Source organism: Pomacea canaliculata, linkage group LG5 (assembly GCF_003073045.1).
Source record: "Pomacea canaliculata isolate SZHN2017 linkage group LG5, ASM307304v1, whole genome shotgun sequence".
NCBI classification, from domain to species: Eukaryota; Metazoa; Mollusca; class Gastropoda; order Architaenioglossa; family Ampullariidae; genus Pomacea; species Pomacea canaliculata.
The window spans coordinates 13093046-13116642 of NC_037594.1; the positions used below are offsets into that span (position 1 = coordinate 13093046).

A 23597-nucleotide genomic window follows, 5' to 3' on the forward strand; every position below is an offset into this window, starting at 1 on the left:
GAAAATAAAGTACATTAAAGATCAAATCAAAGTAAAAGCATGTTGCACAAGAACCTATTTATGGCACTTGCCTTTAAGTCAGAATTGCTAAAGAAAAAGCTTTTTCAGTAATATAAAAACGCCACAGCTCACCAGCAGTGACTTCCCCTCAGGTTAGCTTGACCTCACAAGAGCATATAACAACAGAGGCGCAGAAAACGTCAGCTGTCGAAAGTGCAAGTAGACAATTATAACTTTAGGAAAGTGTGCTCAGTTATGAAAAAAGAAAAACCCAACAGAACAAGTGTTAATTAAAAGATGGCAGGTGGGGAAATAACAAAACGCAATTTTTCAAAATGCAATCTTGCATCTAAAACTATCAGAAATTCACCCCTCCCCCACCCCCACCCCCAACACACACACACAGAACCGACACTTCCTGTTGAGCAGCTGAACTGAGGGTGAAATTTTTACTTCCAGAACATATGTTTAGGTGTAGGAAAAATGCTGGAAGCTTTGATGACAATTTTCTTTGTCTGTGCATTTTTTGTGCTTTGTGCAAATCCACGTCGTTTTATGCTTAATTTCCATATTCTCATACGCAAAATACATAGATTATATTTGGTTTCTGAATTTTGCTCAGAAGCATCTTTATGTCGTGTTTATATTACCCATCATTACGCATTACCGGCGGCTTATCATAAATACACAAATTTGACATCACTGATATCTCCGTAGTTTTTAAAAAGGTCACTGGCATTGACGTCATTTCATCTTAAAAGTAGGGCGGCCCGGTGGCGCAACGGTTAGCTCATGTCACCAGTACAGTGAGGGCTGGCTGTCCTGGGTTCAGTTGTCGACTCGGGCACGCTGCATGGGACATCTGTTTGCCGTGATATAGCCTTAGTTGCTAGCGCCACCGCCACTCACCTCAGGACTCGAGGAGGAATGGATCGAAGGAAGATCAGAAGCACAGACACGATGAACCTGAAACAGTGAGTCTTATCTGTTTAGCTACACATACGACACGCATGTCGGTTACAGATTCCAATGGGTTTACTACCCAAGAAATGGTAGAATAAATGCTGACAACAAAATTGAAGAAGAGCTTCAAATTCAAGGAACAAAGAAACACCCGAAATTAATGCTAGATGCTGATTTACAGTAGTATAATACGTAGAACATTATATGAGGGAGGGTCAAATGAAGGTAAAATCCATCTGTTTTAGCAGAAGTGAAGGTGCAACTTTTCACTTAGTCCCAATCTAAGACGACATATTTTCATCATTCAGAGAAGTTTTTCCGAAACAAGCTGGGCACCATTTTCTTTATCATCAGGACGGAATCTGCGACCGTGCCTAGATTAGCTCATCGTGCATAATGGCAAATGCGGATCCGTAGGTGATATTTTAATTTATCCGTATTTGTCAGTCCTCGCTACTCAAGGCATCCGCCTGTTGATGGACAACAACTTCCGCCAGTTACACCCTGCTCACGCTTTTCTGTCCACTCGTTAATCTTTGTTGATTAGTGGTGCTATGTCCATGTTAAGCCAACATGAACGTTTCACTCCCTCTGTTTAAAAGGAAAGCATATAGGCTATGTTCTTCTATTTTTCTGCTATCATGACTGCCACTTTTTGTGGTCAAATTATCCAACATGCAGCATATACTGCTAGCTCCTCATTGTTCCAGTTATCACGTAATTTTAAAGTTGCATTTAGTTTTTTAGTTTTTTTCCTCGTACGTAGATACTATTTACAAGCCAATCACTCCGTGACCTTGTAGATGTTTTCATCTGAAGAAAAAACTTAGTAAACTCTATTCCAGCATCTATATCGCAGCATTTGACTAAGCGAAATGGGAACTGGTGAGACTGTTTATAATTGATGTGGTCAGCTTATTGCGGTGCTCTGATTTCGCAAAGCACATTTCAGGAATATTTTATGTTTCGTTTATAAAATGCTTTCTTTTGTCATTAAAAGTATTGCTTTATTGTGGAGAAGGAAAAGGGAAAATTGTCCTATGGAATCTCATGGCATACCTAACAACAGCCACATACGGTACACTACATAATATTAGACAGTCGTGACACCACTTTCCCGCATGCAATAAGAATTTCGTTCTTTGTGTGGATTGTAAGTGCAAAGCGGTTACTTTGCAAGGGGATATTTCCTAATGGCTGCACATAATAGTATATATAGTTTGCCAATATCTGTAAACAAAATGTGATTAATTCAGTATAGTTTTAATTAGGGATATAAAAAAGATATGAAAGAAAAACCCACAGAACCTTCATCATGATAGCACTAGTGTTACGGTAATCAGACAAGCTGTGCTGTAGGTTGTTTCTTTTTTTAACCGTAATAGCGACAGCCAGAAGAAAGTGAATGAAAACCTCCTTCCCCCAAACATAACTACCACTTCATTAAATTTATTGCACTGATCATGTGTCTTAATATGTCAAATTTATTATTTCTGTATGATCTTTCTATTAATGTTTGCAAAATATGTCTGCACATTTGAGATAGCATTATATGTGCTTTCGATTTTTTCAAATAATAAATTTAGGAAAATATGTACTGGTACAGCAACAGTTGATTAAAGATTATGAAAGCAATAAGGAAAAAGGTCTATCAATCCGCAAGTTTTTTTTATCTTGATTACTGATTGGGTTTTGCCATTTATGTTATATGAACAGTGGCATAGTGAGATTAGGGGGTGGGGGACCTCATGCTGACAGTGAGCTACGTTCACATTCTTGCCTCAGTGTCTTTTTTGAGGAAACGCCTACGACACTGATGAATAATAATGAAATGGCTGAAGATCACTTATGATTCAAACATTTTGAAACTGCACTTGTCTGATAAAAAGGAAAGAATCATTGTGATCGGTGTATTTGAGTTTGTGTGTTTGTCTCGGAGAGAGAGAGAGACCTGTTGCACACCGAAGAAAATGTGGATGCATTTTATTCATTTAACCTTTAATCTACAACATACAAGCATATTCAAAACCATACGTTAATAATTTACGTTTTTATAGCACTTATCTTGAGCTATTACGGGTAAGTTGTGATTACACGTGCAACTAATTTAGGATGCAATACAACTTCATTGATCCCCAAGAAGAATGTCGCACACACTCAAGTACTCAAAGTAATTCTTGACTTCACCACTGTGTTTTTTGTACATAAAGTGAAAAACATCCTAGATAAGTTCAGTGTTTACTGTTTGTTGAAAACTTCAACTCATTTCTCACAAAAATTTTCCTGTCTTCACTAACTCGTGGAACTGTCATGAGAAATGTGAGGTAAGTTTGTCTCAACGGTTCATGTAGTAATTGTAGTTCATTCACACAAGTCACAATCACTGCCATTTCAAAAACAAATTCAACGTTCATACATAAGATCTTGTTCTCCACATTCTGCTGCTCTGGATGCCATTGCCGGACCTGTGTATTGTACGTACCACGCTTTGAAATATTCTATTGCCAGTAGGCAAGTTTGCTGTGATAAATTCCAAAGCAGGGTACCAAACACAGCTCCGGCTTGGAAGGATAGAGTAGGAAAAAAAAATGTTCATCACAATCATTTCTATTAACTCTGTAATCCCTCAAGGCTCAGTACTTGGCCCAGTTCTGTTCATTCATTATGAAGCCACTTTCCTCTTGCATCCAGTCTCTCAACGTTTCTCATCAATCATATGCTGATGATACGCAGCTGTAGTGCTCCACTCCACCGGCTGAGTCTCACTCTGCTACCAGCACCATAGAAGTCTGTATTAATGAAGTCAAAGACTGAATGGGGACAAACTTAAACTCGATGATAAAACGGAAGCCCTCCTATGTTCGAGAAGAAGGAATCCATCTTCACTCGATAGTTTGTCGACCAAGTCACATCAAGGTGGGCGAAACCAACATCACCTTTGGGTCCTCCATCAGGAATCTGGGATTCATTGTCGCTGCAGACACGAATCTTGCTAAGCAAGTTACAGCTGTCTGTCTGCCTATTATGAACTACGCAAGATCAGCGCCATCCGTCATATATTCTGTCTACGCGCGCTACCAACACTCTTATCTGTGTGTTTGTTTTATCCTGACTTGATTACTGCAACTCCTTGCTTGCTGGCTGCCCTGAATACATGTACCTTCTTCACAAACTGCACTTTAGAAATTTTGCATTTTTTATTATTATATTAGCTTTGTCAGGTGTGAATCTGTATCAATGGCGGCCTTCATAATGCTGACACTCAGCGTGGATAAAACAGATTAATATTCGAATTTAATTGTAAGTTATTTTATTGTTTATTGATAAATAAAAGAGTAAGACTAATCTTCTATAAATACCTCTTTGAAGTTATAAGCCAGCATTAAAATATGTAATCCGCAATAGTGCATAGTATGTCAAACCACGAACATTCAAAATGACAGCTATCAACACCTGTCTCGAGTGTTTGAGAGGCCATGTCCAGGTATGTACTTAGATTCATAGTGTCAAAAAATTGGGATCCAAGCATTTCGCGGATTACTGGACCCTACACTGTTTTAACAAGGGAGACAAGACTGTTCCTGTTCCCTAGGGAAAGTCTGTGGAACCCAATAAGTGATGAGACTTTCACTGAAGGACTGATAGAACCAAGGACGTGTATAGGATATTAGTTCGTGACAGAACCGAGTGAGGATGACAGAACTGACAAAGAAAGATCTGAGTTTCCGTAGGAGGTACAAGATCGACGTTGTTGGCGTCTAGGGAGGATCATGTCCATGTTGATGTCCCATTTAAGCTGACTATATATATACATGTACATGTATTAACTTTTTCTGATCAGAATTTCGATTTCCTTTCCCGAACGCTTCACCAAAATACACTTCGATCTTAATTACTGTTACAAAATTTTGTCATTTTTTACCATTTTTCGCACGCTTTCATACAGTTTACGCAGTAAATGAGTGATAAGGTCTGCTTGAGCATGAAGAGTAGGATTAATGGGGGAAGGGGAGGGAAGTCGAGGGTAGTACATAATTATAATGACGTCTCGTTTGACGTAGATTGTACAGAGAGCGATTCCTCGTGATTTTCTCCATGGCAACGATATGCTACGAAACAAGTATTTATCTGCTGCCGATTTTTTTCCACCAACAGCCACTTAACACATGTATTTTGTTTCTCTAAAGTTCCATTCTTAATTTTCAATTACGCCAAACAGATATCCCATGCGTCATCGAAAATCATGAAAGTCGGGCACAGGACATGGCACACTTACGTATGACAACCCGGCATGGAGTGCGTTTTCTATGTAATGTGAAGAATGAAGATCGATTCTTTCACATTAGGTAAGAAACCTGAAGTACGAATATTTAGACTTCCCTGAAGCTGGAAGTCTGTCGGCATAACGAACTATTGTTGACCCACTTAACGATAGTCGTGGACGAATGCCTAGCGCAAAGGATTTTAAGAATTATGTTGCTGTAGGTTTGAAGGAGATTTCTAATGATCTAAAGATAAACAATACTCCTAGATAGTCTGTACAGCGTTCGTAAGTTAGAGGAAACCCAAATAAAGGAAAAGTGCATGGAACCGTTGACTTGGATAATTTATTTTTCGATAGGAAAAGGGAATATCGACGTAGCAAACTTTTAGACTAGAGTTGCCCATCATTAATATAACCTGAGTACTAATGTTTTCAACAATCATCAAGATGCGATTCCCAAATTTGTGGAATTATTTCGAATATCAATAAACCGAACTGACCTTTTGCAAATCTTGAAATGATGGGGATAATTATACGAAATTTGCAGGATAGTTGTTTATTATTATTATAACTGAGGAAAAGCTATACATATACACGTAGATCCGACTAACAGATATGCACCTATATTCACATGTTACATACATGTTCAGTTCTATAACAAACACACCTGCTGGTATACAAAGTAAATACAGACACATGTTATGCACACTCATTATCAGGGCAAGATCTCGGTAAAGTATGTTTTGAAGAAAAATGCATTGTAAGAAAACCAGAGTGATGAAAGCCAATGGCTATAATCTGTTGCAAGTTAATGGGGCTTGGTAAGAGAAAACCTTGTAGGTCTTAATTTGTCATACTAAGTGGGACAAGAAGAAGCTTGGTGTCAGAAGATAAATATAGTTTGTGTATTAACTGGTTCCATACTTGAAAAAAATGGTCATGAGCTGAAGTGAGTTGTTTTAGACCTTTCACAATCATGTATAGAAAATAACAATGTTTCATTAGACCAGAATTATTAAGAACATCATTTTTTTTTCACATTTAAAAATTACAGTATAGCAACAAAAGGGTTTTATTTATGACAGCATGTTTATACTGAAACATTTGCTTAAAATGTAAAACTCCAGCCTTTTTTTGTAAATTTGTGAATATGGCATCTTTTTGTCAATATTGAATATGTTGGTTACTTTTAAACTGGTCAGCATAGAACTAGGAGAGCAGCAAGCATTAATACAATTATTTCCAGCCCAACATTGTCTTACCCAGATCATTCCATGCAGAACATTTGCACACACATTTTTGACAAGGTGGTTTTTTTTTAATTATAGTTGAAAGTAATAACCAACATAGAGAATTTGAAGCATTTGGTGTTAATACTTTATTGGTTTGGTTTTCTTTTGTTGCAGATGCATACGTTCGTTGTCAACCCAAAACTTTGAATTATCTCCCTCAGGGCAGAAACCATGTCGGGAACAACCTTGTCGATTTTTGTTTTCTTTACCCAAGAAATTCAACCCCCTTGCACAAGGTGGCAAACGAAAGGAATACTCCGAACGTCGAATCCTGGGGTATCTTTTCTTTCTTTTTTTTTTCCACTTTTCAGCAATATGTTGATATTTCTTAATCTTACTGTTGTATAATTATTATGAGGGCAATAATAATTGCTTCTCATTACTTCATCAGAACTAAGAAAACAGTGAATGGTAGCTTATTTAGTCACTTGTCTGTGGTTTTAACTAACATGCTCTTTCATTTGTTTCAATCTTGTTTTGTGTTGTGGTAATGTGATTATATGCTGCTGGGTTCTAAATCAAAATGGATCAAAAATGAATTTGAACTTAGTTGTGGTTTTTTAAAAAACAAGTTTGTCCATTTTGTATAAAGAAAAGGCTTTTGGCTGCAAGAATTTACTGCTGTAGTCAGCTTTAAAAGAATGCTCATATAGTAATCATTTTCTTATAGGTATTCAATGGAGCAGATGTATGATGTTGTGGCTGAAGTTGACCATTATAAAGAATTTGTGCCTTGGTGCACCAGCTCCAATGTATTCAGTAAGCGACCAGGTCATTGCAAGGCCACCATAGAGGTTGGTTTTCCTCCTTTGGTTGAGCGGTACACCTCCAGCATCACACTTGCTCGTCCACGACTTGTTCAAGTAAGCTGCCAACAAATGCATGCATGGATTATAGAAGCGCAGACAAGTGAATAGTTAACTTTGCAATCTATATGAAAGCATCTTAAAAAAACAACAACAAGAAACAAGCAACAGTCCAAAAGAAGTCTCAGAATTTGATTTTTGTCCATGCTGCAATGAAATTTTATGCATTAATAATAAACTAGCAGATGTTGTAGTCTGTGAACCTTTTGCACTTTTTTAGTGATAGAATTCGCTATATTTTTGGGAAGCTAAAATTTATGAACATTTTATATCAATAGCACCGCTGATATTTTGATATTCATCTTCTGTGAATATTTGCATATTAGCTTCTTGCAAGCTGTCCTGTGTAGATTCTGGACATTAAAAAAGATTAGTATAGTTGAGATTGTTTACATTACTTTTAATACACATTTCTCAGAACATTATGTAGAAGATGGGAGAAAAAAAACCTGGTTATAGTATGCAAAGCCATTTGCCTACAAATTCATATGCTTACTGGGGTTTTTTGGGACAAGATTTTTAAATAATTTTTTGCACTTCATATTTAGTAAAAGATGGAAGTTACAGCTTTTGAAAAAGTTAGAAAAGCATAGAGATGAGACTTTAATGTTAATAATTTTGATGCATGATGGTACATTTAAAAGAAAATTGTTAATGGAAGAACATTAGAAATGACACTACATCTGTTGGGCACAGTTTTTTTAAGGATTAAACCAGTCAGCTAAGGAATAATAAAAGAGAGATTGGTCTCATGATATTAAAGATGAAGAGCTCGTTCAATACAAAATGTGTGTCTAGTTAGCCTTTATTTAATCTACTTACTTTTGATAAACCACGTTTCAGTCTGAGTGTACAGAGGGACGACTGTTCACACATCTTCTGACCACTTGGCGCTTTAGTCCGGGTCTACCAGACAATCCTAATACCTGTACTTTGGATTTTTCGGTAAGTTAATGCAGATTGTATTTGCTTTTGTTTCTTTTTGGTAACTGATTGACATTAATGACAATGATAACTTTTTATTTATTTGTAAATTATTATTTTTTTGTATTTTACAAAATTATAACAGTCTTTCTCTTTGTTTCATGAAGCTAAACACAATATTGACAGAATATATAATTAATCTATGTGCAGGTTTCTTTTGAGTTCAGATCTGCTCTGCACTCACAATTGTCCAAGATTTTCTTTGATGAAGTGGTCAAGACTATGGTGAACGCTTTTTTAAAACGTGCTAATTATCTTCATGGGCCAGAATCTATTAAGACTCAAAAACCCAAAATCATTGTGTACAACTCTTGATGATACCCATAACTTAGCATAAAAAGGCAGATTTTATTTTTCCTTTGTCTGGAGTGTTGAAAAAAATGTTCTTGTTGGGAGTGAAAGTGGTTTTAGGTGAGGGATGACAACAGAATGCATGATACTAGGCACATTTGTAATGTACAGAATCTGCATAGTTGAGCTGTGATAAGTGGAAAGGGTGATTGTTTCCAAGTTTTTCTGATTGTTTGAAACCATGATGATAAGTCTTGATCATCAAGAAAGTCCAGCCTGAGGTAGCAGGTCTGTATACTCTCAGGTGCTCACTCCCATAGCTTATTTGTGGCACTTATTTCAAGCTTTTACTTGAGTTTTAATAACAGAGTATTGTAATGTTAGCTAGGTTTTGCTTAATTTTTTCTACTAACTGTTCTTTTGATATATGTTGGCACACAGTTTCTGGAATTAGGAAGTGCTTAAATTGACTAGAGCCAATAGGTTTCTACAAAAATTCTGTAAAACCATGCGTAATTCACTTCCAGCTGGTAAGTGGATTTTTGACATTTGCTCAACTTACCATTTTTAGTATACCATGGAGTAAAATGTAGGATTTAAGCTTAAAAGATTTTAAAACCTTTTCTGTCACTGATTTTGGCTTATGCAACAGGCATAGATGTTAATATATATAAGTGAAAATGTATGTGTGCATGAATCTATGGTAATAGACAAAAAGTAAATATCAACACGCTTTCTCTTATGCAGCATCAGAAAAAAGAAGATATGTCAAACTTAACAGTCCACAAAAAAAATTTAATTGATAAACCTGATAATAAAGTATGTCATGCAAGAGTCCAGTCTAAGCTGAGAATAACAATTTCTCAATACCTTGTTCCTGATGATGGAGCAGCTCATGCATGTCTGTGTGTGTGGGAGAAAGAGATAAGAGGAGAATTCTGAGTGCAATCCTATTAAAAATCTGGCAGCTTTGTTTGCTGGAGGCTCACAAATTTTAAGGGAGATCATCTCAACTTAAGAATAAGTATGGAGTTGCTTACTTTGATGTAAAGGATATTGTTCTCAATAGCTTGCTAATAATCTGGATGGAAATCTAGTTCTTTAGCAAATAGTTATGTTTTCGAACTTAATGGCTTTTAACTAATATCAGAATATACCATGATTTGTTAAAACTTTATAATTTTGTAGTAAGTTTTTGTAACTCATGAGTCTCAGGACTTTGTTTTTGTTTTCCAGCACATTTTTTTTTTTTAATGTCTGTGTGTTTCTTTTCAACTGTTTCAAAAGGTTTCAGCAACCACAAAGCAAGGAATAGTAACTTGGTCATAAGAAATACCCATGACACGAAAGCATTTTTAAAGCTTATAATTGAGAACTTATTCTTGTTTGACCACCTTTTACCATTAGGCTTCTGTCAGTATCAGCTGTAAAATGTTAATGTTAAATGAGAAAGAATAACATTTATCAAGATTTCTATGGCTTAGCCATAGGTCAAGTGATTTGTTTAAATTAAGAAATACTGTTTAGTAAAGAAATAGGGCTAGGGATACGTGTGATATGATTGTTCATGGGAAATGTGAAACAAACATTTATTTGAACTTTCATAATTTTATGAAATGATCACTGGTATTTGTTGCATTGATAATTTGTCAGTAACTTGTTGCGTTTGTGCAACAGCTCACAAAAAGTGCATGTTGGATAACCGTGCGTTTAATTTTTCTCTATGTCAAAGAGAGCAAAATACTATTGTGATCAAAGTTTTTTTTCAAGGTTTATTTTGGTGATTGTGAGTGATGCAAGTCAGCATGGTATATTTTCATTTGTAATTGCGTATGTCATGTCAAGGTTTACTTGAAAAAAAAGATAATTTTTTCTCAGTCTGTATTTGATAGATGCTTCCAATATAATCTAAAGTAAATATGCTATGGGAGTGAACAAGATGTTTTTAAAAGTATATTTCTTACTGCAATTTTTAAAGCTTTTTGGGTATTACATGTTCGTTGTTCTGTATGTGTGTTTGCGAGAGAGAATGAGGGAGAAAAATTGAGAGATATTGATATACAGTAGGGTGGAGAACCAGGAGTCCTTCATGAAGATGAGTGGATTTTTTTTTTTAATACTTGAGCATAACTTGTACATAATCCTGGAAATATTTATTTTTCTTCTTACCTAGAGACACCTCTACATAGCTTCTTTAGTTTAATTAGTTGGGGCATCTATATATATGTAAAATGATGGTAGTAATTTTTGCACAATAGAGCAACTTCAACATATTTTTAGCATTCATGTGATTTACTGTTTTTTTCTTGTGCCACCTCTCACCTCAAGATTGCTTCTTGCTGTAGGTGCACTGACTTATTATACAGTAAAATAGGATCCAACATGTTAAAGGTGCAACATGGTTGTCACATTTTTTATGAATCGCTATTTTAACTAAACAACTGTTGACTGCAGATATTCAAAGTAGGAGTGCATTTTCCTTAGAGTTAATTAAGACTGATTTTGAGCACTGCTTTGATTAAATGATTGTACAATCCTATTTTTGTCTTTGTTTCTACTATTCTAGAACATACTTTGAATAGAACAATTTCTGACAAAGCAGTAAATATTTCACATGCACATACACACACAAATTGATTTGACCTTTGGTGCATGATGATGTTTGTAGGCTAGTATGCTGAGAATAGAAGATGATTTTTAAAAATAGTCTTTATTTTTGTCAGCCAGTCTGGTGGAACTTTAAAGCTTTTAAAAATATTTAGGAAGATATTAAGGGTACAAGTTTTTCATAAAATTAATGGGTTAAAAACTTGTTCACATCATAATTTCCATGATGGAATTTGCTTCTAGAAATAATGAATGCAAAAGTTATAATCATGGCACTGAAATTTATTTTCATTTTTTTCACATTTAGGTGAATCTTTCATATTTACATTTTTCCAGTCATGCAGGCTTCTAATGGGATCATGTTAACTACATGAATATAGGACACCAAAAAACAACAAAAAAGACCTGCCCCATTTGAAAGATCACAGTCAAAAAGCAAGGGGCTTGAAGCCACTGTCTAGCAGCTTAAAATCATGAAAGATTAAAAAGCTTTAAAAAATGAGACATGAATCAGCAAATCATGGAACCTGGCATTACAATAAACTTTTTTTTTTCAAATAGATGAACAAATCAGCTAAAAGATCTGTGAGGAATTCATGTTCCAGCATTAACATTTAAACATAGCCACAACAAACATTAAAAATGTAGAAAGCTGATTGAGCGTAACAAGTACTCAGAGAAGTCAGATAGGGCTGTAAAAGTGGGTGGAGGTAAAATACATAAACATTTTGATCAGTGGAGTTAAGGCGACTTTTAGCTTTCACACTGGTAATCGCTCAGATTAAATGATTCCTGTTCCAACCAGATTTTTTTGGGGGGTGGTGGGGTGGTGATTAACCCATTTCATCTAGGGATGGGTCAAAGTAAGAAATTTTATGTCTGAACAAATTTTTGAAGTTTATAATGTTCAATTTTGCTACTCGTGTAATATTTAGAAATAACAAATGACCAATGTAATAGAATTGTGGAACTTACCTCAAGAAGAAAAAAGCACAACACATACACCCTCGCATACATGTATACGCACTTGCAAGCGCGCACACAAACATAACCTAGAATGGATGTTGACAAGACCATTGGTTTCAAAGATTAACAAGAGAAGAAATATTAAAACATTGATTAAACGAAAATGATTTGATTATGTAAACAACTTTTAAGTCAGATACACCAAGAAGTCCATCACAGCTTACACACAGCAAGAAAAGTTCATAAAGCTTTAGAAGTAGATTATTTGTTGGTGTTAAACATCAAAAAAAGCAACATCAGAGAGGACCCAGAAATGCTGTAGGGGTTTTGTCCTGCCAAAATGTTAACAGAAATTAGGAATTTTTAGGAAAAGAAAGAGTTAAAGTCTGCATTGTTTTAGCCATAGATGTCTTGACCATTTACAACCAACAAAATAACCAAGGGCAATAGAAATTCTGCTCCACATTTAAGGTTATCAGCTCTATGGTGGCAATTCTGCTGCATTTTTATGGACCCAAAATTCTGCAAATATAACCCTGTTCCCAAATAATAGAACTCCTGTTTCCATTACTACTAATAGGTAGGTGGTAGCCGTAGCCCATAGATATTCATTAAAATCACTCTTCACCCAGTCTGAAAGGGAACAGAAGAAAGATAAAACCAGCACCAGTACCATGTTTTGATGACCACCTTATCTCTAAGGTCAGTCTCTGGCATATGTGGACAAAAATTGATTTTTCAATGAATGTAGAAAATTTTAAGTCCACAGGAAATTAAAGGTTGTGACATCCATCAAGTGTTTTTCAGCTAACATAGGTTATGTAATCCATTTTCAACAAATTTACTGACCTAAACTTTTTAACTTTTGGAACTAATTTTGGAAATCATTTTCATGTGAAATACATAATAGCTGTCAAAATAGTTTGACTGGTATTATCCAAATTTAACAGTGGAAGAAAATGCAACATTCAGGACATCTTCACGAAAGAAACAGCTATTAGGGGAGGGATATCTCCTTTGGAGAAAAAAAAACTTTCTTTCCCATTGTACAGAGTCAGCGCTGCTTGTGCTCATCTCGGTTACACAACTCTTGAGATCGCATCACATGTAAATATCTGTAACGGCAACATGCGCACACACGGGCCTTTGAATCTCCTTTCAGTTTGTATCAATATGGATATGCTTAGATGGCCTCAGCAACTGACACATGGTTAAACGGCCAGCTGTGAAGAGTGTAGTGGGACAAAAGTAGTTGTGATGCTGCTGTTGTCATTCATGGGCGTGCAGTAGCTGGGTTCAGCCCCATGTGAGCAGGTGCTGACCCCACTAACCAAGTCAACAAGGGCCATGATGAAGCCGATGACCGCCACCAGCGTGCCAAACGTTGCCAGCAAGATGGGCCCGATGTTACTTCGTGACAGGAGAGCCTCCTGCCGTAGCCTCATCACGCAGCAGGCAGGAATAATGTAGGCCAGTGGGGCGGCAGCCAACACACCCTGCAGAATTGGACAAAATGTTTTGACATGCACCGATAATGCTAAAAATAGTGACATTCTCAGTAATTTTAAAAATTAATATTCAGTATATGAGTATATGTTTTCTTGCATGCTTCAATGGCTGCGGTAACAGAATACAAAACGTACTCAATACGGCATTAACAAATATCCTCTGCGTTCTCTCTCTCTCTGTTTATCAAAGAAACATTACATTGTAAAACTAAATAGTATTATTAAGTTTCCGAAGAATCTGAAGCACAAGCAGGGTGGAACCAGTAGTACATTATTGTATGCATAATATATCATGAACTTGTATTACTGGACTGCTGGCAGATGATTTGTTTTCCCCAGTTAACTACTAAAACGAGGCATTAGATCACGACAAAGCTTCCGGTTTATTCACATTCTTTGTTTAGGCTTGCCAAGACTAACAGCGGACCACTTAGCAAGCGGATAAGCGTTGGTCTTGGCAGACAGACAGCAATCCACCTATACATGTCCGTGATAATATCGATGGATTTGCACTGCTTCCCTTGCGACTGCAGCTTGTAGTCTTGGTTTTACAAAGAGACATTCTGCGGCCAACATAATATATAGTAGCAAAAAAAAACAACAACAAAACCAACAAAAAAACCAAAAACAAAACAAACAAAAAAAGCAAAAAACAAAAACCACACACAAAACAAAACAAAACTAAACAAACAAACATCCCAATTAAGTGGAAGATACAAAGTTGGCAATAAAATCACTGTTGCAATATCCTAGCTGCGCTGTGTCACAAATCAGCTGAGTATCCCTGTTGCATGTAAATAAAAGGACTTACATTGAGAGTGAGTACAATGCCAAGGCAGTCTGTTGCCATCGAAATGACTCCTGTCAGAAAAACGATGACAATGGTGACTGAGATGTGCCGCCAAAGAGGAGCTGGTGGATGTGACGGAAACACAGCATTCTCGATTACCTTTTTGGAGCAGAAGGGAAAGAAAAACAGTGAGTGCCAGCGACATGACAAGGGATATGATTAAAATGTGAAAGTTCTTCTTGGCTGTATATTTTGTGGAACATTAATTAATTGTAATCTGGTACGGACACATCTGTGCATTAAAAAAGGGATGATAATGAACCAAACACAAAAATTCATCTGGTTTCCTGTTTTAAACTATTTTTTTTAAAAGAGAATTCTAATTTAGGTCTTAAAATTTGTGTTAAGACTTACTGAATGCTGAACACTGTGCTATAGTATTTAATTACTTGTTGATGTATGACAATTGTCAACTATTATTGCTTGACTGTGATGATTACGTCCCACTGTCAATGAACTCACTCTCACCTTTAAAATTTTTGTTGCTGTTGAGTGTTTCGGTTTATATCCATATAGATTATTAAGGTGTTGCTATTTTTATTGTAAAAAAAATGATGGTCCCCAGTGCACAATCATAGCAAAAGCACCACACTTATATACCCACACGCGCTAACAGCCAGGGAATCAGCCAGTCAAGATTTGGTGGTACAGTGACAGCTATATTGTTTTTGTAGCAATGGACAAAGTACAAAGGTCATTAACCTTGTGCAAATCATCTTTGCCTAGGGAAAGAAAGAACACGAAGGACAATATGAAGGAGTTAACAAACTTGACCTTTCGGATATGCCCCGAGTCTACGAATCCAGAGAACAGAGACCAGGCTGTCACGACATTTTCGGTGGTGTTCAGCCAGCAACAACAACAAAGTAATAATTATAACTAATTTTTAACGCACATTTGCTTGAGTGAATCCGAGCTCATTGCGCTGCACACGAGAGACTACTAGCGAACAGACAGACAACCACACAAAAAATATAAGCATCAGGATATATGTAACTCCATGACAAAAAAGTGCCTGGGTGAACAAATTGAGGAGTGGGCGGAACAGTACTCTTGATCATACAAGATATTTATGAACGAGGTGGGTTTTGATGCCGGCTTTGAAGGCTTAGAACGTAGACTCCGTTCGAAGAGAAAGGGGATAAGAATTCCTGACAGTAGAGCCCGAGAATCTGCCTCATTTCTTTTGTCTGAAACTTGGCACAGAGAGGAGGGCAACACAAGCAGACCCGTAGAGACTAACTCGGGTGGTAGACGTGTTATACTGGGGTAAGGTCGTGAAGACGACGGCAACGATCTAGTAATCAATGCAAACTGGAAGTGGCAGCTAGGGAAACTCGCGGAGGAGTGGTGTCGTATGGTCTGCTTGTCGCCTACAGGAGACATAATTAGACAGTACTAATAACGACATTATTCTCAGCCCTCTGGAGTTTGCCCAGCAGGCGATTAGAGAGATCGACGAATAGAGAGTTGCAGCAATCTAGCCGGGACAACAACATCAGACATGAACTTTTTTGGTGGAGAAACTCACAGGGCAGGTCGGATGTGAATTTTCCTGCAAAGCACAAGAAAGATGAGCTTACAGATTGCATTGATGTGACATTCAATAGATAATTATGTGTCAATGGTAACACCGAGATTCCGGCGGTGTTGAGCGGGGGTGTGTGTAGATGTTAATACCAGAGAAAGTATAGGTAGCAGAAGATGGCACAAATTATATCTTATTTGCAGAAGGTATTAGAAGGACCTCATTCATTTTTCGATTTGTTGATAGACATCCAGGGTTTCATAGAGTTTGCTGTGTACAGTTTGGTGGTACAGACCTGATGGAGCTGGGACGCGAGATCAGACGCTAGCAACTGTGTATCATCAACAAACATGTAGGCCGAAGTGGAAGATGTTGAAAACAAGTGGTTGAATGTATACAGTGAATAAAAGAAGCCCAATATCAGAATCTAGAGTCACCCCATACTTCAAAGGAGCAGGCAAAGATGTGGTGCCTACCGATCCACAGATTAGGTGCGACTAGTGAGGTAGCAGCGGAACCAGTTCAAAACAGTGCTGGAGATACCGAAAGTTAGACGAAGGCGCCGGAAACGGATGTCAAGCTAGAGGGTATCAAACACAGCCGACAGATCCAACATCGATAGTAAGGAGATTTGATCCATGTCGCAGCTATGATAGTAAATTGATGACGACGACGACGACGACGACGACGACGATGATGATGGTGATGGTGGTGGCGATAACAGTAACAAGAAATTTTAGGTGCAGTTATATTTAAAATATAGATGCTATTATACCTCTCGCGTGACAAAACATTCCACAGGATAGGTGAGCATGATTGTGATGGCAAAGGCCAGTCGAGAAATGTTCATCAGGATATCATCCCAGCAATAGTTTTCTAGCAAATCACCTGGAGAATGATTTTAGAAAAAGGACTTAGGCAAAACAGTGTTTTTTTGAATGCCACATACAATGGAAAAAAGTATTGTGCATTGGTCTATTGAAAACTTGTAGTACAATATCCAACTATTTCTTTAATGCTTCGTTTGTTTGTTTGTGCATGTGTGTGTGCGTGTGTGTGATGTCCTTATAAATATAGGTACAATCATCATTAAAATTGTATTTATTTTTAATGCATTTTTAGTGTTTAGTAAGGTTATCCATTTCCTTCTCCACATAGGCGTTTAGATAGGAAAAAAAGTGTCCTTAGCAATATTTAGCAAGATCTATACTAAATGAGACACGAAATATAGAACAAGTAAATCACGTAAACATGCAGCTTTGCCTTCATTCAATAGCATTTTATGATTTCTTCCTTTGATAAGAACGGAAATTATCAAAGGCATTTCACCTTGTGCATTGCCAGTGAAGGATATGTAGCCTGTAATGCCCAGTACCAGGCACATGATCATGGCAAAGCAGACACTGAAGTGCACCACGAAGCCCCATCGCTGGTGAGTTGGTTTCTCGAGGGATGAGTGGATCAGAAAAGTACTGTGATGACACATGTATGCTGCGGCAGTCCAGAATCAGTGGCATAGAATGGTAGGAACAGGATGGTGAGTAATGCAAGCGTGCATTTGCTGTTACATTTGACATTACGTTGGGAATTATAAGAAATATTGTTACATTAGTTCTTTGGCGTTACAGGAGAGAATGTTTAATTTATTCTTTAGCATTACTTTAGAGAATGTAAGCCAGAAAGATAAAAATGTATGTATTTAAGGGATGTATGGAGTCGAAACAATTTATGGAAAGGTCAGTTACCAGTCTCCCAGCCCCATCTGTCAGCGTTCATCCCCATCCCTAAACCAACGCTTTCGGTTGGCAAACCCACCGACTGCTTTGATGAGGCTTCCGAGACAGTGAGAAATGCCACACGTTCTTCAGCATTTCTCTTTGTTCTATTTTGCCTCAAAACTCTACACTAATTAGCAAAATTAAGCCTAATCCCTCACCACTTCCTGTGTTTGTACGTCGACCTAATACTGCTCTAGTGAACTGTAATATTTAGTGTCGCGACCCTCACAGCCTGTTACCCCCATAAGAAATATGATACTTTATACTGACTATGTTTATACTGATGACATTTTTAGGATGTATAAATCTTTATTCTTCCAAGTTTGTCAGTAAAATTTATGCAACTGCCGTTTGTTAGTTAATTAAATTAGTTAATGATGTCCGCCAAAGAAATTATCTTAGACTTAACAGTTAACAGTTTAGTCAAAGGACATAACTGGCAGTTTGGAATTTGCTTTTTCATGTCAGGTAGATTTCATTCAGAATTTTCGATGTGGAAAAAGAAAAAAGAATTCAGTCTCATAAGATTTCCTTTACTTGTTTAGCTGTCACATATATACCCAAATAGAGTAACTAAACAGACAAGAAGTAACTTCCAGGTTACCTTTAGCAATACATGGGCGGAGAGTCGTTACTCACCGAAGGCCATTATGCCAATAGCTTGTGACACATTGACGCGAGCGAACTGCCAGGCTTCCTCTGTCGGCGGTCTGCAGGCATCAGGAATAAAAGGCAGGTGGTGAGTGCAGAACATTCCAGTTTTCTAAGGCAGTCTCTGGCATCAGTCTAAACATGAGTGCTATAAGGTAAAGAGCCAGAAGAAGGACCTTGCTTTACCGCTCCCTTTTCCCTCCCCACGTCCCCTCTTACCATCCCCCATTTTATCACCATAGCCCCTTCCTTTCCGCTCCTATTATTTCTGCAGCAAGCTAAACGAGACAGCGATTTGAGAAAAATACTCCTTTGGTACCAGTCAGTCTGCGTTAACAGCGGATGTCCAGGAAAAGTCAACAATCCAGAAATAATGGCTAATGGGGCTGGCAGAAGTGAAAGTGGGTGCCTGCCATGTGGGTGGTGAACGCGAGGGCGGCAGACTTTCAGCTCGCCTGGTACAGCCAGCGGGACAATGGAGCATACAAGACAAATCGACGGTAAAAGCTCGCGGATGAAACGGTGTCTTGTAGATAAGTGCAGTAAGTGCAGATCGGTCAATGACTAATTAGTCTCTACTCACAAGGCCTAAAGATCTTTACATGTCGGTCGAAAACTGTGTACTGTGGGGTCTATCTCCTTCTCTTCACACACACATGCATGCATGCATGCACGCACTCACACACATACATAACATAGTATTATTGGAGCAAATGCGCAAAAACAAACTTACATAGTATGTGAAAAAGTCGAAAGACGGATGATGACAGCCACAACTATAAATAAAATCAACAGTATGGAAACAAACGCCCACTGCAAAGCAAAAACAGAAAAAAGAGAATTAGTTATATGATGCTTAGATTTAAAGTATTGTGAAAGTTTGACCTTCGGCACAGTCTTATATATAAACATCAGTAAATACCAGCAGCACAGACCAAAAAAAAAAAAAAAAAAAAATCACGTTATTATTTCCAGGGTCACACTTGGAGTTAGTCAAACCAGGGATAACTGAGAAAATAACTCACACACACACACACACACGTGCGCACATCAAAAAGGTGATAGAAATTAGATATTAATTGTATATCTTACAGATGAACACTACCGTATGTACTGTTTCTTGAGTGTAAAGGTTTACTTTTCTTCTTACCACGACAGACAAAATAAATAGTTCAATACGTACTTTGCCCAGCTTCCCAATGTCACGATAGAGTGAGAGAGGCAATGTGACTAGAACTGTCGTCAGGAATATAACAAACTGGCGGTTGCCGAGTATGGAGTGAATAATACCAGGATCTGCAATATTAAAGAAAAAAAAAGAATAACTACATGATCTGCAATATTAAAGAAAAACGCACTGTGAAACTTCAATCACATCAGAAGTGTAATTGCGTTCATATATTTCTAGTCGCACAACTTTATCATCGTGAAAATCAATCTTACGAGAAAAGTCAACTTTAGAGCCTTTGATGTTTGAGGGAAAATGTGAGCTGATCATTATTGACATTATCCATCCGAGCACCTGGGGTGCACAAAGCTCTAGATGCAAAGACGTACTTGTGGGGTTTTTTTCTAAATAGTTTTGATGCTAACGGATGCTTTTGAGCAAAGTTTCTATCAAATTTAATAAAGAGACCTGATGAAATCATAAAAAATTTCCCCGCCACCCACCCACACACACAGCTTAGTGATGCCGTTGATAATGCTTATCGAAACTGCTAGTTAGCTTACTGTCTCCGCCCATCCAAAGTATAATTTTCGTGATGGTGTCTCCAATGATGACATTGTAGCTGACCATGGCTGAAAGGAAAGAAGTGTACGATATATACACTTTTCTTCTCCATCACAACGAGACACAAACAAAACCTTGCTTGCTGTTTGTTTCAGAAATATTCCTGATCACATGAACTTTACTACAGTAATGCCACATAAATACTGAGCATGTATCCATGAAACGAAAAAATATGCTTGGGTGGCAAGATTTTTTAAAATGTTGCCTTGCCTGAAATTCCAATAGAATAATCTGTGAACAAAGCATTTTATAGTGTTTTGGTGAAATTGATTTTTAACGTAATGTCTTTGTTCACCATGAGCAGTTGACAATCAGGGATTAGCTATCAAACAAAAAAGATTCACGTACCAATGAAAGGGTACAAGAACTGCAAGCCAGTCAGTAGATAAAATCCCGGACGCCCAAATGCCACAAGTACAAGATCCTAAAATGGAAAAAGCTATAGTATACGACCAACCAGCGATAAAATAATACTAATCAACTATCAAAGTAAGCAATCGAAGGTGTAAAAGGTATTTAAAAAACTACAAAGCTCGTTTTAACGGTGATTACAACGTTAAAGTCTATGCTTCAAACGATACTGCGACATAAAATCCATGTCTCAGTTGGTGACTGCAAGAAAAAAAATCCATGTCTCAGATGGTTCCTGCATATCGGTTGTTTGGTATATCTTCTCGTCTACAGTCCAATCCGACCTTATTAAACAAAAAGTTTTAAATGAAACAAGTTAAAGGAACTTCTTTTAAAGAATGTAGCAGCACGTGCTTCTGATTGTGCTTATTGTTAGCAAGTCATCTTTACCGGAAGGTCATTTAGTCCATTTTCAGATGATCCGGTGATTCAGATGATTCACACTGGGTTTGTCACTGAAAATGAGTTCTCACTGACACAGGTTTGGCCACGATCCTTCTGATTCTGACGGATTCACTAGTCAGCACTTGTGATGCAGGATCAACAGCAAAATTTAATGGCAGGCAAGTCTGCAAGAGTTGTCTGGCTGTGTGCTTTACTTAATCTTATCATAAACAAAAAAATATCTCGACCAACCCTTGAGTGAGTTTTGTTCAAACCCTGTGAACGTTCAACTTCAAGGATTAAATGAAAAGAATATTATAACTAGTTGATGCTTCTCTGGTATTTGACTTCTGGGAGAGAAGTATTGAGAGAAACGGTGTACAGATATTTGACTTTAATGTCTAAGAAATTGCAACCCGCATTTCTCATTAAAGAAATTGTTTACAGTGAAACAGTAAAAATAGAAAAGTTTTTAGTTGTTGTCCTTAACTGACTAACTTACTCCTTAACTGACTAGGTAAAGTCACTGATAGCTTATGACAGATGCACGTACATATCAAAGTAGAGTCACTCAGAGTTCACGTGGCCTTCAGTAGAAATTTCAACTGTCGTGTACACACCCATGTTGAGGTAATCGATTTACTTTCATGTTTGCTTCCGAAGATGAACTGTGCATAGCTCGGACGTTTATACCTGTTTCTATGGTTACGTCGGGTATGATTGTCTTCCCTTCTCTATCATGGATGGAAGCCTTTAGAAGTGAAACTGTGCGACATCACCATGCAGAAAATATGGAGACGACTGAAGCTTTTTCCAGGTACAGGCCAGGCCCGCTAATTCTGCCTGTTTGTTGACTGTCTTGCGTGCCCGAAATGTTGTTAAACAAAGACAGGAACCTCGCCTCTGGATTTTTTTTTTTTTTTTTTTTTTTGCGTTTTTTTATCGATCTGAACGGCCTTCAAGATGTAGTTGAAAACAACTCACACCGTCTGAAGGCTAAAATCAAAGTAAATCAGAGATCTGAAGCTGGCACTGCATTTTACTACATTTTTTTGTTAAATTATTCTGACTAAACATGTGTACGTGTTTTAACGTGTGTATCAAATTAATCTCCGATGGAAAAAGGTTTCAGCAAACTATTCTTCTCTGCAGATTCAATAAACACGACGAATTACTTTTCATTTTGGATTAAAAATTGTTAAAACATATAAAAATCGCTATCATTTAAAACATGGTAATGATTACACAGGCTGTACAAGTCCCTCGTAGTGTCAATCCTACTCTACGGCTGCGAGACTTGGACGCTGCTTGCCGCAACGGAAAAGAAGCTCCAGGCCTTTGAGAACAAGTGCTTGAGAAAGCTGCTCCGCATCTCGTACCGCGAACACAAGACCAACGCATACGTACGGAGCACGGTAACCTCCCTCGTGGGCCACATGAGCCCCTTCTGGCAACAGTGAAGCGGCGCAAGCTCGCCTGGTTCGGTCACGTCACCCGCCACAACACCCTGTCCAAGACGACTACAAGGAACCCTCGAAGGGAGCCGTCGTCGTGGTCGTCCGAGGAAAAGCTGGGTCACCAACATTAAAGAATGACCGAACGCGAGATGCAGACCTGCTCTCATCTGCTCAAACAGGACCGGGTGGAAAATTCTGTCTGTTGCTGCTGCCGGACGGTCCCCCCTACGCCCGGACCGGGCATGGGACTGACCTGACCTGACCTGAATGATTAGTCTCCCTGTTCTCGTCGTATTCTCTCAATAACATCGCGTCTGAAAATGTGATCCTTAACTCAAAAGAAATAAAACAGAAAGCGAAGGATACAATATCAGATTTGGGAGCAGAACAAAATGTCAGACAGCAAAATACAAACGACGGCTGGTGTGGCAGGTGTTTGCGCATTCTTCATCCCCATTTTCATTCCTGCTGCAAAATGTTTTTAAGTATTTTCAATCGGACGCAGAAGATTGACACCACCAAAAACATCACTATCATCTTCAGGTAAAAGTGATTCCCTAACGGTCTAACCTTTGGGTCGCTGGGAAGTGAGGTATTAAAAGTTTGCTTGAGGTCTGTCACCCCCTACCTTCTCCGCCACACCAAGTGGCCAACGTGAGCGGGAGCAGAAGCAAACTTGGCTTCTCAAAACTAATCAAACATTTTAAAAAATTAAGGGGCTTAGAGAAAAGATTAACTGATTTCCCTTACGTAGTAAAATCCAAATCACAAATCTACAATTAAAAATAGATGATATGAACCTCCTGCTCCATTCTTGAAGTCTACAGCATCCACTCCCAGCACCAAGTAGCGAACAGCACACCGCCCCACCCACAGAGCGGTGTCTTTCAAGAGACGATTGAATAAATGAGATTTTTTCGGGGCCAGCTTTTTTTGTGCGGTTGCTTTATCCTCTGAAACCCACTGTTGAGTAAGGTACCATTTCTCGACAGTTGGGTTGACTGG

General features: G+C 37.9%; 2 protein-coding genes across 4 annotated transcripts in view; one reads left to right on the top strand and one right to left on the bottom strand.

Moving 5' to 3' along the window:
* The first annotated feature begins 51 nt into the window (after positions 1 to 51).
* On the top strand, positions 52 to 11199 carry LOC112563660 (coenzyme Q-binding protein COQ10 homolog B, mitochondrial-like). 2 transcript variants are annotated; one of them, XM_025237861.1, is made up of 6 exons: positions 52 to 974; positions 5183 to 5309; positions 6634 to 6795; positions 7190 to 7382; positions 8229 to 8330; positions 8520 to 11199. In XM_025237861.1, the coding sequence occupies exons 2-6, from the start codon at positions 5227 to 5229 to the stop codon at positions 8682 to 8684; spliced, it is 705 nt and encodes a 234-aa protein (XP_025093646.1). In that variant the 5' UTR covers positions 52 to 974; positions 5183 to 5226; the 3' UTR covers positions 8685 to 11199. The 2 variants fall into 2 exon arrangements, with proteins under 2 accessions (XP_025093646.1, XP_025093647.1); XM_025237862.1 differs by lacking the exon at positions 5183 to 5309.
* A 329-nt stretch (positions 11200 to 11528) lies between these two features.
* Positions 11529 to 23597, bottom strand: part of LOC112563659 (putative sodium-coupled neutral amino acid transporter 11) — a 29451-nt gene continuing 17382 nt past the window's right edge. For both annotated transcript variants that reach the window (XM_025237859.1, XM_025237860.1), the window contains exons 5-13: positions 20689 to 20764; positions 20280 to 20348; positions 19732 to 19844; positions 19282 to 19361; positions 18537 to 18607; positions 17449 to 17610; positions 16895 to 17007; positions 14553 to 14690; positions 11529 to 13729 (exon numbers count right to left, since the gene is read on the bottom strand). In XM_025237859.1, the coding sequence (XP_025093644.1) occupies positions 13445 to 13729; positions 14553 to 14690; positions 16895 to 17007; positions 17449 to 17610; positions 18537 to 18607; positions 19282 to 19361; positions 19732 to 19844; positions 20280 to 20348; positions 20689 to 20764 (1107 nt within the window). In that variant the 3' untranslated portion in view covers positions 11529 to 13444. The remainder of the gene's footprint in view (positions 13730 to 14552; positions 14691 to 16894; positions 17008 to 17448; positions 17611 to 18536; positions 18608 to 19281; positions 19362 to 19731; positions 19845 to 20279; positions 20349 to 20688; positions 20765 to 23597) is intronic.